The 12,388-nt window shown below is 51.4% G+C and overlaps 1 protein-coding gene across 2 annotated transcripts in view; it reads right to left on the reverse strand.

Moving 5' to 3' along the window:
- nlgn4xa (neuroligin 4 X-linked a) overlaps nt 1-12,388 on the reverse strand; it is a 434,038-nt gene that overhangs the window by 238,890 nt on the left and 182,760 nt on the right. Inside the window, exons 2-3 of one of the 2 annotated variants that reach the window (XM_070891647.1) lie at nt 9,898-9,957; nt 7,619-7,768 (exon numbers count right to left, since the gene is read on the reverse strand). In XM_070891647.1, coding sequence (XP_070747748.1) covers nt 7,619-7,768; nt 9,898-9,957 — 210 coding nt within the window. Of the gene's footprint in view, nt 1-7,618; nt 7,769-9,897; nt 9,958-12,388 lie in introns of those variants that run through there. The other variant, XM_070891648.1, reaches the window with a different exon arrangement.

Below are 12,388 nucleotides of genomic sequence, written 5' to 3' on the forward strand. Positions count from 1 at the left end.
AGTGAATGGTTGGTAGGGTTAAATATCTGTGTCCCGCTCACCCATCACCCCCGTGCTCACTGACTTATATTGTCTCCTGTTTAAGCAACGCCTTGATTTTCAAATTCTCATCCTTGTTTTAAAACCATGGCCTCTCCCCTCTCTATCTCTGTAACCTCCTCCAGCCCGACTAACCCCCATGATATCTGCCCTCCTCTAATTCTGCCCTCTTGAGCATCCCTCATTGTAATCACTCAACCATTGGTGGCCGTGCCTTCTGTTGTCTGGGCCCCAAGCTCTGGAACTCCCTGCCTAAACCTCCCCACCTCTCGACTTCTCTCTCTCTTCCTTTAAGCTGTAACTTGAAACCTATCCCTTTGACACAGCTTTTGCCATCAGCCCTAATATCTTCCTTCTGTGGCTCGGTGTCAAATTTTGCTTTATAACGCTCCTATAAAGCTCCTCGGGACGTTTTAGTACATTCGCGGTGCTATATAAATGTAAGTTGCTGTTATTGTGCAAATAATTCTGTTTTATGCCCATTTTAAAACATGGAAACCCATTAAATTCTGTAGAGAAGTTCACCCTTCCTGGCTGCACTGACGGAGTTACAGGTGCAGCATCCAAAATCCGGAGTTCCGGAATCCGGAATGTGCCGGAATCCGGACTCCAGACCGATTGGAGTAGGGTCGTCCGGAATCCGTAAAATGTTCCGGAATCCGGACCCGTCGATGCTGCCGACCTCGAGGTCTCACCGCTGTCTGACCTCAGGCCTCGCCTCTCCGCCGCTGTCCTTACCCTCGTGATCTCCTCGCCCGCTGGCCCGACAGCACCTCCACGGCGGGGACCCGCCCAAACACCTCATCGACGGGGCCAGTGGCCCGAGCAGCTCCTCAGCGAGCACCCCCACCCTCCCGCCACCCTTTCTGACATTCCAAAATCCGGAAATACCCGAACCTGGGGCTAGATCCTCCACTTTCTTTGCATGCTTAACGCCCACCTAACGCCCATTTTACCACTGAAATGATGTATAACGCCCATATAGCACCCATTTTGGCACAAAATGGAAACTGACGGGCATTTTTAGGAAACTTATCGCCGAGCATTACTTTCCTCATGTGCTTAACGGCGGGAAAAAATATTACCGCCCGCCAACTTTTTTTGAGCGGAATCAGCAGAATGGGCGAATTCAACGCCCATAATATCGGCCAGTGTTACTTTCCGCATGGAATTAACGCCGAGGTTCAATATTAACACTCGCCCACTGTTTTTTGTCGTAAAGAGCATATTTACCCAAACTAGCGGCCATTGGAGATCGTCTATCATCAACTTCACCACCTTGTACACATATCGCCCACAATATCACTCGCACAAAAAACTGCCCACAAAAAGTGGAACTAACCAGAACGAACGGCAGCGCTAAATCCCACTCTTACATGATGAGCTGATATCTGAACGATTTGCCTGAAAGAGCGCTGATGTGAGTGACAACGCTGACACACTGCTGTGTGTGTGCAGCTCAGATATCAATGGTGCTCATCACCTTGGTGCCAGTTAAAGTTTACATTGATTGATGTTAAGTTATATTTTACCTTTTCATGGTAAGGAATCACCAGTGTGTAACGGTCCAGCTATCTGAGACAATGCGCAACAAGGTTATGTTCAATAAAACATTTTTTATACCAACATTGATCTGAAATCATAAGTATCACAGCCAATAACACCCAACCCACGCCCACATCCCACTTTTTCCACCATTGACATAAATCACATGTTCAACATGTCCAGCAACATAGAATACAAAGGCAAAGCAGGAGGGTGGTTCCCTCCCCCCATACATTACAACAAATTGCATACACCCAGATGGAGATAGAACACAGCCATCACCTGCGCACATGCACCTCACTTTCCTTCACCCCTCCCCTTCTTCTCCCCACCTCTATCCCTTCTCCTCCTCGCTCCACGGTGCCTGACCGAGGAGCTCCTCAGGCGGTGCCTCTTTGGGGGGATGAAGGCAGATGCGGTCTTTGGATGGGGACAGAAGCGGACGGTGCCGAGGGGGCAACATTCTCTGATGCAGAAGATGGATCTTGGTCCTTGTTCTCTCTGTTGTTCGCAGTGGTGGTGCAGAACCTTGGGGTGGAGTGCTGCGCTCGGGGACCACTGGGAGGCCTGTGGCAGCAGCGTTCCTGGCTATCGCATCCAGGGCCTCCGCCATGCGTGGAATGTACTCGGTCATGGTGGCGAGCTGTCGAGATATGTCCCCCAATGCTTCGATGAGCTGGTCACCAATGTCTACAGTCCTCCCTAACAACTGTACCATCTCTCCGCTCTCATGTCGCGCTCGTGGAACAGACCTGTGGCGTCCACGAAACCTCCGCGGGGTCGGCGCCATCCTGGGGACAAGTGGGGTGCCCCGCTGTAGCGAGGTGCTTGAGGCTAGTACCTCCAGAATGGAGGCGGGATTGACCAGAGGACTACTAGATGGCCTTGCAGTGGAATGGCTTCTGGAGCATCACGATGCAGGTTCTTCGAATTCCACGTTCTCAGCCGTGGAGAATGGACCCAGCGGATTGACGGGCGACAATCGGAGCTCCTCAGTACCAGATGTAGTAGGATCGTCCGCCGACTCCTGCCCCGCGCCCCCACCTTCTGGCCTCTGTGGTCTTGCCTGGGGCCATGCTGCTGGCTGAGGTGGCATCACTTCAGGTTCTGCAGATGCGTCCGTGGCTGTCCAGGGGTGTTTCCGCACGAGTGCGAGCACACGCCCCTCCGTGTCAGTGATGTTGCTGGGGGCTGGTGGCCCACCACCCGTCTGCCTCTGCCTGGACCTCATCACCGATAGCTTCTTTCTTGTCGATCCCACAAGCTCGTTCCATCATTTGCGGCACTGGTTGCCCTCACACACCTCGTTGGTTGCCGACGAGACCACCTCTGCTATCTCGGTCGATATCTTCTGGTAGGCCTTTGGGGTGGGCTTCCCACGCCCTCACTGTATCAAATCACCCAGCGTATCTCGACCTCCTGCAGGAGGGAGGCATTTGCCGAGACCCTCCAGTGTGCTCCTCTCCCAGTTCACTGCTCTCTCCAACTGCTGTGCTGCGATGCTTCCTCCTCTCTCTCCATTATAGACCAAATTGGGTCAAATATGTGGCTGGTAACACCCATTTCTTGTTTGCCTACTTGCTGTGAAGCTCTAAAGTCTCCCTCCTTCCTCCCAAAGCAGCCACACCACACCCAGCCACACCGTCAGTCCCTCTGAGCTCCCTCTCTCTCTGTCTCCTCTTCTGCGCATGTCATGGTGACCCTTGACCTCCAGAATTTCAGGAATCAAGCGTTGCCATGCCGTTGCTAAGGATGGCCACACTTTACGGCAGAAGGTCAAAAAAATGTAACGCTACCGCCCATTTTATATCGCTCGCGGTAACACCCATTTTCAAAATTGGAGACTCGGTGGTTTGAGAATGGGCGGGAATCCAATGATCTAAAAACCCTTTTTTACCGCTCACGCTGGAAATATTGCCCATTTTTGGCCGATAACCACAAAAGTGGAGGTTCTAGCCCCTGGTGTCGGGTGTTTCCGGATTCTCACGTTAGAAAAACGTGTAATTAGGAACGGTCTCGATCCTGAGGGATCCGGATTCTGTACCACACTCCTAATTGCTCCTCAAACCCTCTTTCTCAAGCAGTGATCTAATTCTCTTTAGAAATTAATTAACAGACTCTTCTTCAGCTTTGTGGCTGAGAACTCCAACACCCTAATCACTGCCGATGTGAACAATTATTTTTGCAAGCTGAATGTTTGACCCACATTTCGCCACATTGGCAACACTGGCCCTTCACACTATCATAGCATCATAGAAATTTACAGCATGGAAGGAGGCCATTTTGGCCCATCGTGTCCGTGGCGGCCAAAAAAGAGTTATAGAAACATAGAAAATAGGTGCAGGAGTCGGCCATTCGGCCCTTTGAGCCTGCACCACCATTCAATATGATTATGGCTGATCATGCAACTTCAATACCTCTTTCCTGCTTTCTCTCCATACCCCTTCATGCCTTTAGCCATAAGGGCCACATCTAACTCCCTTTTGAATATATCTAACGAACTGTCTTCAACAACTTTCTGTGGTAGGGAATTCCACAGGTTTATAATTCTCTGAGTGAAGAAGTTTCTCCTCATCTCGGTCCTAAATGGCTTACCCCTTATCCTTAGACTGTGACCCCTGGTTCTGGACTTCACCAACATCGGGAACATTCTTCCTGCATCTAACCTGTCCAATCCCATCAGAATTTTATATCCAGCCTAATCCCACTTTCTTGCTCTCGGACCGTAGCCCTGTAGGCTATGGCACTTCCAAGTGCACATCCAAGTACTTTTGGAATGAGGTGAGGGTTTCTGCCTCTACCACCCTTTCAGTCAGTGAGTTCCAGACCCCCACCACCTTCTGGGTGAAAACATTTCCCTTCAAATCCCCTGTAAATCTCCTACCAATTACTTTAAATCTATGCCTCCCTGGATGTTGACCCCTCTGCTAAGGGAAATAGGTCCTTACTGATAATCTCGGCCCCTCATAATTTTTTACACCTCAATCAGATCTTCCCTCAGCCTCCGATGTTCCAGAGAAAACAAACACAGACTATCCAATCTTTCCTCATCGCTAAAATTCTCCAGTCCAGGCAACATCCTAGTAAATCTCCTCTGTACCCTTTCTAATTCCATCACATCTTTCCTGTGGTGACCAGAACTGAAAGCAGTACTCCAGCTATGGCCTAACCAGTGTTTTATACAATTCAAGCAGAGCCCCCCTGCTCTTGTATTCTATGCCTCGGCTAATAAAGGCAAGTATCGTATGCCTTCTTAACCACCTTAACGACCTGTCCTGTTACCTTCAGAGATCTGTGGACATGCATCCAAGGTCATAGAAACATAGAAAATAGGTGCGGGAGTAGGCCATTCGGCCCTTCAAGCCTGCACCACCACTCAATAAGATCATGGCTGATCATTCACCTCAGTATCCCAGGTCCCTCTGTTCCTCTTCACATCTCATTTAATAAGAACATAAGAAATAGGAGCAGGAATAGGCCATACGGTCCCTCGAGCCTGCTCCGCCATTTAATATGATCATGGCTGATCCGATCATGGACTCAGCTCCACTTCCCTGCCCGCTCCCCATAACCCCTTATTCCCTTATCGGTTAAGAAGCTGTCGATCTCTGTCTTAAATTTATTCAATGTCCCAGCTTCCACAGCTCTCTGAGGCAGTGAATTCCATAGATTTACAACCCTCTGAGAGAAGAAATTCCTCCTCATCTCAGTTTTAAATGGGCAGCCCCTTATTCTGAGATTATGCCCCTTAGTTCTAGTCTCCCCCATCAGTGGAAACATCCTCTCTGCATCCACCTTGTCAAACCCCCTCATAATCTTATACCTTTCAAAGTTTTCACTGGGGGAACCATCACACTTTAATTCCAACACAGGTTCAAATCTTATTCACCTTATGAGCGCTGGACAACGGGCCCATCGAAAGCATAGAATGAAGCATTAGTGCAATTCAAAGGATAGCCCACATGGATCAAAAGAAACAGCACAGACCACACAACGTCAGCTCCATAACGCCCCAGGAATCTGATAATGAGGATTGGATCAGCACTGCTCAAGAGCTCTGCATGCAGATAATTACGAAGGGCTGTTATGGACAACAATCAAGGTTAGTGGGTCGTTGTACTTATCAAAGAGAATGAAAGCTCAAAATAAGCATGAATATAACAACATAAGAAATAGGAGCAGGAGTAGGCCATTTGGCCCCTCGAGCCTGCTCTGCCATTTAATACGATCATGGCTGATCTGATCATGGATTAAGCTCCACTTCCCCGCCCGCTCCCCATAACCCTTTATTCCCTTATCGCTCAAAAATCTGTCAATCTCCGCCTTAAATATATTCAATGACCCAGCCTCCATAGCTCTCTGGGGCAGAGAATTCCACAGATTTACAGAAGAAATTCCTCCTCATCTCAGTTCTAAATGAGCGACCCCTTATTCTGAAACTATGCCCCTTAGTTTGAGATGCCCCCACCAGGAGAAACATCCTCTGTGCATCTACCTTGTCGAGTTCTTAGCTCAAAAACCCACCAGGATTTCCTGTTATACAGTGAGGTGGGGAGCGGGCAGGGAAGTGGAGCTGAGCCCAAGATCAGATCAGCCAAGATCTTATTAAATGGCGGAGCAGGCTCGAGGGGTCCAAATGGCCTACTCCTGCTCCTATTTCTTATGTTCTTATGAAGTGTTTTCCTATGGATGATGTGCCCTTTCCCTGCAGAAACTGGGATCCACAATTTAACGTGATGGAATGCTGACACTTGTAGCATGTACCATTCCCATCCGTCTCTGCTCCAGCACCAGGAGACGGGAACACCTCAGTGAAATCAGTATAAGTGAGGTTTGTGAGCACCATTACCACACGACTCACCATCACCTTCTAAAGGGCAATTGGAGATTGGCAATAAATGCTGGCCTCTCCAGCGATGCCCACATCCCATAAAAAACGAATTTGCAAAAAAACCTCAGTTCGTTATTTATAGAGAAATTGTTAACTTCAGAACCAGGTGGGCAGAGGAAACGTTTCAAGGACACCCTCAAAGCCTCTTTAATAAAGTGCAACATCCCCACCGAAACCTGGGAGTCCCTGGCCAAAGACCGCCCTAAGTGGTGGAAGAGCATCCGGGAGGGCGCTGAGCACCTCGAGTCTCGTCGCCGAGAGCGTGCAGAAACCAAGCGCAGGCAGCGGAAGGAGCGTGTGGCAAACCAGACTCCCCACCCACCCTTTCACTCAACCACTGTCTGTCCCACCTGTGACAGAGATTGTAATTCCCGTATTGGACTGTTCAGTCACCTGAGAACTCACTTTTAGAGTGGAAGCAAGTCTTCCTCAATTTCGAGGGACTGTCAATGATGATAATGGTGATGAATCGTCCTTTAGAAGCAAAGGACTGTGGTCCCAGGTCAATGGGCTAGAATTTCAGTCGAAGGGCTCCTAAGGCACTAATATCACACGGGCGCTAAATTTAACGACAGAAGAGTTTTAGCACCGAGCCCGGCAAAATTCAGTTCCTGCGCCCTGAGAGCGTTAAGGGAAGCGTTTGACACATTCTCTTAGGGCGCTCGGCCGGGTGCACAACCGAATATCCCGCGATAAAGAGCCGGCTTCGTACTGCCCTAAGAGAGGCCTCCCTGCAAAAAAACATATCATCCCACAACTCACAAATAACATTCCCTATACATTGCTCACCTCAAACAAAGTCAAATCACCACAAAAAAAATCAATTCCCCAAAATCGGTCACAGTTACCTCCCGTAGCGCCCGGGACAGCTCTGCTCACCAGGCTTTCTCCGGCGATGTCACCGCGGGTCGCTACGGGTGACGAACAAACCAAAGTTTTGCCTCTGTGTCGCGACCGGGGGCATTGCACAGCGGCGCTACGCTCCCGGGCGATACTCCTCAGCGCCGCCGGCAACCACGCACTGAAGTTGCCGAGCGGCGCTAACCCTTTAGCGCCCCTGTAGCACCATGCAACCGAATGTTCCACCCAACATGTGGCGAGTCCCATCAATGGAGAAATACAGAAGCCAACCCGGTCACTCACCCAAGACCCCCAGCCTGTAGTTGAGCGTTACAACGATGACGTTCCCGTAGCTGGCCAGAATGCTGCCGTCGATCAGGTTGCCGGTGCTTTCCATGTAGGACCCACCGTGAATGTACACCATGACCGGCTTGGGGCCATTGTCGTGAATATCTGCAAGAAAACGAAAGGTATGACCTCAGATACATGGGGGCAATTAAATCGCACGCCACGCGCACACACACGCACACAGCTACGAACGTACACACACACACACACACACGCACACATCTCTTGTAATGATATAGGATGGGTTTAAGAGGAGTCGGGTCAAACTGCTAACGTTCAATGGGATCACAGCATTCTTTATGGGCGAACATGGTCAGGGCTCCAAACATGCCACTCTGTCTCCGGATGGAATGAGAAACTTTCCCTGATGGCTCCTCCAATGACTCAAAAATGTCACACTTTCAACAAGGTGGAAGATTTCAATTAGGTTCATGCATTAAGCACTGTCTCTCCCGAGCTTTAATCTGCATTCCTTTGTCATGATGAACAGAGAGGGCTGAACTGCGATCTTCATCTGGTCGAATAGCCCGTCGTAACCCACTGCCTGGGCTCGGATGTGATTGTGTTCGGCTGTTGACTGGAGGGTGGGTGGGGGAGGGGTGGTGATGTGGGGGGGAGAGGTGGGAGCTGGGTGGGGTGGGGGGGGGGTATTGATTAACCTAACTTCCGCCAGGCAGCAAACCCATGGGATCGGGTGACGCGCCAGTTTTTACACATCGACAGCGAGGATTGAAATTGGGCGGGGTGTAAGAGCCTGCACTGTGCTCGATCCCGCAGTGTACCCGACGGGCAGGCACGGTTCCAAGTGCCTCCCCAGTGCCTTTGATGCCACGCTCCTCCCATCAGCACGCCGAGAACGAGGACAACCTTTCAACTCCCCACGTTGGCTCAGCTGGTAACTTTGCTGCTCGGCGTGGGACCGAGACATCGGGACCGAGATGATCGCAGGTCCTGCCGCCGCCCCCAAAACATTCCCCCCTCCTCCACCACCCGCCTCCCCCAACGTCCCCCATCCCGATCACCCCTCCCCCACCATCCCCCCTCACCCCATCCCCCTTCCCCCTCCCCATCCCCCATCCCGAATCCCCCCACCATCCCATCCTACCCTCCTCCCCCCCATTCCCCATCCCCCTTCCTCCACCATCCCCCCCACCATCCCTTCCCTGCCCCATCCCCATCCCAATCCCCACACAACATCCCCCCTCCCCCACCACCCCTTCCCCCACCATCCCCTCCTCACCCCATCCCCCTTCCCCCCTCCCTATCCCCCACCCAAATCCCCCCTCAACGTCCACCATCCCGACCCCCCCCGTCACCCACCGTCCCCCCTCCCCATCCCCCATCCCGAATCCCCCCACCATCCCCCTCCCCCAACGTCCCCCATCCTGACCGCCCCTCCGCCACCATCCCCCATCCCCCCATTCCACCCCCTCCCCCACCATCCCCCCTCCCCCCACCCCCCATCCCCCTCACCCCATCCCCCATCCCAAATCCCCCCACCATCCCACCATATCCTCCACCCCCCCAATTCCCCATGCCCCCTCTCCCCCATCCTCCATCCCAAACCCCCCCACTACCACCCCCCCATCCCCCCTCTCCACCATCCCCCACACCCCCCACCCCCCTCCACCATCCCCCCATCCCCCATCCCGACTCCCCCCCACCCCTCATCCCGACCCCCATCCAAAGTGGGTTCGCTGCTTTCAGACGGAATGGCAGACTGGGCATCAAGCTCCCAAACTAAGCGGGGCGGGGGGGAAACCTCTCCCTCTGCCAAGTGGTGGGGCCTCCGGGAAGTGACACTTGTCGAAGATACGGGGCGTGCTACACCGCGATCCCCCCGCAGACAAGCGGCCTGTCAACGGCTTGTCTAGACTCAGAGGGGTGAGGCACCAGAGGGAGGTGGGGGCGGGAGGTTTGGGGGAGGTGAGGGGGTGGTGACAGAGACCTACCACACATAGCGCATGGTCGAGCGGCCTGGAAAAGCATATCATGACACACAAAGAAATCCCATTCACCTATTTACCCCCTCCGGCCCCAATGGAAGTTTATTCAGTGAAGCAAGTCAACATTCGGGATGAAGACGAAGAAGAAGAAGAAAAAAAAAAACCTCGGGATGCACACGGAATGTGCTTAAGTAAAGAAAGAAAAAAAAAACGGGTTGGAAAAACGTCGAAAGGCCGGTTCTCATGCATCGAGAGGGAGGGGGTTGGGGGTCGAGCACAAAAAGATACCTTCATCTTCACCACCATCATTACTGGTTATATCATCAGCTTGTCTCTTTGTGTTGGCTCCTAGGTTCAAAAAAAAAGATGAGGAGAACAAAGGGAAGAATTCAAAAAAAACAGCACGGTTTGCCAAAAAAGAAGCGAATAATTATTTAAAGAGAAAAAAAGAACCTTCCATTTAAAAAAAAAAGAATTCCCGGCATGTTATACTAATATAGTAAAAGCGTCGACTTCCCCGAGGCTTTGATATCGATGAAACAATCGTTTAATCTGTATTTAAGAAAAATAAGGCAACAAAATGGCACCTCCCCACCAAAGGGTCACGGAGGTCAACAGCAAGAATTGGTCTTTTCAGCACAAGATACAAGATTCCAAAAAAGGAGAATAATCACGCAATCAGGAGTGTAATCGCACAAAGGAAGAAAGAAAGAAGGAAAATCTTTCAGGCCTGTTAAACGACGGTCCTTCTACGTAAGCTAATCGACCGCACCTCAAACTGAGCGCTGAGCTGGAAACCCCCCTCACCGCTACCAGTGGACGTGGAACAACAGGCGAGCGGTACCCAGCTCAGGATGAAGGACAATAGGAGTCAGTAGAAATAACGAGTAGCACGTGCTTGGATTGGCCAACCTTCAACCTGTGACCGGCCTCGTCTGCCGTTTGAGCGGGCTGTCTGGAAATTTCAAACTGCGATTCCCCCACTGAACTCTTTCTCGAGGTACGGAGGTTAGGTCGGCAGAGCTTGCCGTGAATTGACACCGGTGTCAGCTTTCAAGCGATGTTTCCACAATGTCACCCCCGCCCCCCCCCCCCTCTCCTGCTCCATGCCACCCACCTTAACAAAACGTGGCGACCTTACAGGTTTCAGCTGCCTTTGGGAGTCTCGTGTCTGGCCATGAGGACAACGTGGCCTGCCCAGTGGAGCTGATCAAGTGTGGTCAGTGCTTCAATTCTGGAGGTGCTGGCCTGGTCAAGGACGCTAACGTTGGTGTGTCTGTTCTCCGCATGCCAGACATGAGACTCCCAAAGCAACGCGCTCCACTCGGAACTCTCCACGGCAAACGAGCCAAAAGTGGGCAGAGGAAACGTTACAAGGACACCCTCAAAGCCTCCCTGATAAAGTGCGACATCCCCACCGACACCTGGGAGTCCCTGGCCAAAGACCGCCCTAAGTGGAGGAAGTGCATCCGGGAGGGCGCTGAACACCTTGCGTCTCATCGCCGAGAGCATGCAGAAAGCAAGTGCAGGCAGCGGAAGGAGCGTCCGGCAAACCAGTCCCACCCACCCTTACCCTCAACGACTGTTTGTCCCACCTGTGACAGGGGCTGTGGTTCTCGTATTGGACTGTTCGGCCACCTAAGGACTCATTTTAAGAGTGGAAACAAGTCTTCCTCGATTCTGAGGGACTGTCGATGATGATGATGATGATTCAGCTGCCTCCGTCAAGATCCCCAGCCAAGACCATCTATGCATATATATATATAATGCTCAGAATCCCAGGGCAAGGCCCACAGTGCAGGACATCACTAAGACTGGGAAAAATTGGGGAGAAGACAACTCCCCATAACCCCTTATTCCCTTATCGGTGAAGAAACTGTCTCTTTTTGTCTAAAATTTATTCAATGTCCCAGCTTCCACAGTTCTCTGAGGCAGCGAATTCCACAGATTTACAACCCTCTGACAGAAGAAATTCCTCCTCATCTCTGTTTTAAATGGGCGGCCCCTTATTGTAAGATTATGCCCTCTAGTTCTAGTCCCCTCTATCAGTGGAAACATCCTCTCTGCATCCACCTTGTCAAGCCCCCTCATAATCTTATACTTTTCGATATGATCACCTGTCTCTGAGTCAGAAGGATGTGGGCTCAAGTCCTACTCCAGGGTCTTGAGGACATAATCCAAGGTGGCGCTTTAGTTCAGCACCGAGGGAGTCGGAGGTGCCATCTTTCGGATGAGACATTAAACCGAGGCCCTGTTTTCCCTCTCAAGCGGACGTAAAAGATCCCAAGGCACTATTTTGAAGATGAGCAGGGGAGCTCTCCCCCCAGTGTCCTGGTCAATATTTATCCCTCAACCAACATCACTAAAAAAAAAGAGATTATCTGGTTATTTCTGTTTGTGGGACCTTGCTGTGCATTTAAGGTAAAAAAAGGGCTGAGGTCCTACGAAACGAATTTAAGGAGCTAGGAGCTAAATTAAAAAGTAGGACCTCAAAAGTAGTAATCTCGGGATTGCTACCAGTGCCACATGCTAGTCAGAGTAGGAATCGCAGGATAGCGCAGATGAATACATGGCTTGAGCAGTGGTGCAGCAGGGAGGGATTCAAATTCCTGGGGCATTGGAACCGGTTCTGGGGGAGGTGGGACCAGTACAAACCGGACGGTCTGCACCTGGGCAGGACCGGAACCAATGTCCAAGGGGGAGTGTTTGGTAGTGCTGTTGGGGAGGAGTTAAACTAATATGGCAGGGGGATGGGAACCAATGCAGGGAGACAGAGGGA

This window comes from Pristiophorus japonicus, chromosome 10 (genome assembly GCF_044704955.1).
Source record: "Pristiophorus japonicus isolate sPriJap1 chromosome 10, sPriJap1.hap1, whole genome shotgun sequence".
NCBI lineage: Eukaryota > Metazoa > Chordata > Chondrichthyes > Pristiophoridae > Pristiophorus > Pristiophorus japonicus.